Genomic DNA, 3,395 nt, shown 5'->3' on the forward strand with positions numbered 1-3,395 from the left:
TTTTTTTTTTTTTTTAAAGTGGACATCCATTTTTCTTATACTGTAGTTTAGAGGACCTCTCTCTAACACAATGGATTCTCTGCAGGAAACATTATAGGTCCATGGAGGTGGGATTCTGCTTTAACAGCAGTGACAGTAGCCCCTTGTAGAACAGTTAGTGTGGCAGTGTTATGTAACTAATGTGTCTTTGCCTTTAAATACACATGGCCAGTGATTTGAGACGTGCGAGGACAAGTGTGTCCCCATGCTTCTCCATCTCTCACACAGGCTGGCCCCAGCATGGGAAGTCATACTGATGACGCCTTTCCTTCCTCCCAGTAGTAGATTGCTTATTCAAATGAGACTGGCTACAGTGACTGAGAGATGGTGTTTTCAGGCAGAACCTTGTCTTTACTGAAGATGGGTGACTTTCAAATGACCGATACAGGTTTAGTCCTCAAATGTCTAAAGTGTTTGAGATGTGGTCCTTACAAAAGCAAAAATCAGGACTAGTGTTAGATGCTCAGTGCTCAGGTGAAGTGAGAGATCTACTCTACACACACTTGGTCCGCTGAGTGTGGCAATCATACCTGAAGCATGGATTTGCAATGATGAGTTGTTTTAATTTTTGCGTTTGCTTTGTTGTTCTTTGTATTGTGTTGTATAATGGAGTCAGGTTTTTTTTTTTTTAAACAATGCCATGGTTTAATTTTTTCAGAATTTCTACAAAGAAATTGAAAGAGAAGAGATGTATATAAGGTATGTGGATGTCTGTGTGTGCATTGTGGTCTCTGAGATGTATATAAAGTAGGTGTGTGCCTTATTGGCCTACATCCTCTGTGGGTGCCACTCTGGACAGCACCTGTGTGTGTGCTATAATCACTGTGCATTGTATATAAGGTAAGTATGTGCCGAGCTGACCCTGCACCCTGTGTGTGCCTTGCAGTCACTGTGGGATGTATATAAGATATGTAATATGCTGAGCTGACCAGTACCCTGTGTGTGAACTGTAACATGTTACATGTATATAAGGTTTGTATGTGCCAAGCTGGCCAGCACTCTCTCTGTACATGTTGGTCCCCTAAAAAGTCATGTGATCAAATGAGAAATATGGTGATAAATTTTCCAGAAGTAGACAGTATAATTTTGCAGTCGATTCTTATTTAACTAGTAACCTATTCCCACATGCCTGTGACTTTCTCTCACAAAGATGAAATATGTTTTGTGTGGCTGGCTGGACTTGATTCGTTATTTGCTTTTAAGATATACTGGGGACATAGACCACTGGTGGAGCACTTACCTAGGTTGGGGAGAACCTAGGTTTGAACCTCACCATCATTGGACGATCAAAGCACTTGATTAGAATGATGCACTATATTTCTCAATCACTTTTCAGGCTATATGACCCCTAATTACCAAGGTTACAGACCACCTTATTGAATGAGGTTAGCTTGTCACCTGTGTGACTGAAAGCTTGATTGTGTGGTAGCTACACAGTGTACTTGCATGGTTTTGGATTTATTTATTTTTTCACTTTTTCTCTTAAAAACATATGAATATAATAAACTTAGGAAACAACCAGCCTCTTTGATCCAGAATGTGTCTGACTGTGGAGTAAAGAGCAACCCTTTCTTCCTACAGCACAGACTTCCTTTTGATCAAGTCTGCTGTCATTACTGCCTTTTTTCTTTCTTTCTTTTTTTTGTCTTGTGGAGTTAGATCTTTATGGATTTCTGTGTATATGCATTTTGACTCCAGAGAAATGCACAATCTAGATTGTCTAATCTCATTTCAAATGTTTGAGGAATGTAACTGGAAAGATGAAAGAAATAAGGGACCCTGCAATAAAATTCTTACCTTTATATATTATCCACATTTTTTTTTACAAAGATGACTTAAAATTATATATTTGTATATGTGTATGCCAACATATACTTTTCTTTATATATGTATGGTATATATGACTGTCTGCATATATATTATTATTATTACATTTATTCTTATCAGTTCTTTCTGTGATTTCTACACCAACAGTTTTCAAGGCATTAAGAATTATGAACATAGTAAAAAGAAAGTATAGCCATGAGTTACTGTTGAATGTCAAATTTAGCACCTACAGTCCTCATCACAAATTACCTTGTGAGTCCTTAAGAATGCAGTCCTATTTCATCACCAGGTACTTGTATAAGCTCTGCGACCTGCACAAAGAGTGCGACAACTACACAGAGGCGGCCTACACCTTGCTGCTGCACGCGAAGCTTCTAAAGGTAAGAAAAATCACCTTACACGTCTATGCAGCTCTTCTTACAAATTCTGACTTTATTTCAAATTTTCCTTTTCTATGACAAATTTTAGTAAACCACTGGTATATGATTTTATGGGTTTGGGCTACAGTCAGTTATAGAAACAAAAATATCAAAGTGCTCTGCTTGCAGACTCGGCCCAGCTAATGCCGATGTAACAAGGTGTCAGGTTTGCAAACTTTCAGTAGGCTGTGAAGCAACTGTGACTCAGAACATCGATAATTAGGAATGACCCTGGTAGAGCAGCTGAGAGGAAGGATAAGTCATCCTCCTCCTCACAGAGGGAGGAAGTAGATACAGACTTTTCTGCAGAGCAGGCCATGCTGAGAGTTTCAGTGTTGGCTGTTCGAGTCTGTAACGTGTGTTGCTAATGAGCAATAGCATGAGAACTTTCAACTTCGGTGATTCCTTTACTCCTCAGCCCACACTAAGACATTGGCCTTCTGCTTGTGCTGATGGGTTGTGTTGTCTCTGATGTTCCATTCCATAATAGGTAGTAATACAAAGTAGATCCTTATAAAATAACTAGACCAGGTGGGTGGACAGATGGATGGGTGGATTAGGGAGTAAATGGATGGATGTGGTAAGGAAAGTAGGGGAAGAGAGAGGGTTAGAGGCATGGATGAGTAGATGTTGAATGATAGATAGGGGAAGGATTGATGGATAATCTATGATGGATGGATGGATGGATGGATGGATGGATGGATGGATGGATGGATGAAGGCTGTAAGGATGCATGAGGAGGTGGTGGATATGGATAGACAGGTGAAGAGATGGAGAAACTTCTATGCAACTTCAAGTTTTATATTTTAGAATCTTAGCCAGTCTTTGATTATCTTTCTCATGACACCCTTGTTTAAAAAAAAAAAAAATCAGAAAATTCTGCATGAGATAAACAAGAACCATTAGAGTGTTTAGTCAATGACTCTTGTTTCCAAATTAGGATAACCTCCCAAACAGCAAAAGTAGAGTGAGAGATAAACCCATAAGAGAAAAATTACATAATGTGTTAGAGCCGGGCGTGGTGGTGCACGCCTTTAATCCCAGCACTTGGGAGGCAGAGGCAGGTGGATTTCTGAGTTTGAGGCCAGCCTGGTCTACAGAGTGAGTTCC

At 39.6% G+C, this 3,395-nt stretch overlaps 1 protein-coding gene across 2 annotated transcripts in view; it reads left to right on the forward strand.

The window, feature by feature from the left end:
- Window positions 1–3,395, forward strand: part of Dock1 (dedicator of cytokinesis 1) — a 503,515-nt gene that overhangs the window by 443,138 nt on the left and 56,982 nt on the right. For both annotated transcript variants that reach the window (XM_021220215.2, XM_021220207.2), the window contains exons 36-37: window positions 698–738; window positions 2,156–2,246. In XM_021220215.2, coding sequence (XP_021075874.1) covers window positions 698–738; window positions 2,156–2,246 — 132 coding nt within the window. The remainder of the gene's footprint in view (window positions 1–697; window positions 739–2,155; window positions 2,247–3,395) is intronic.

The sequence above is a fragment of the Mus pahari genome, chromosome 1, assembly GCF_900095145.1.
Source record: "Mus pahari chromosome 1, PAHARI_EIJ_v1.1, whole genome shotgun sequence".
NCBI classification, from domain to species: Eukaryota; Metazoa; Chordata; class Mammalia; order Rodentia; family Muridae; genus Mus; species Mus pahari.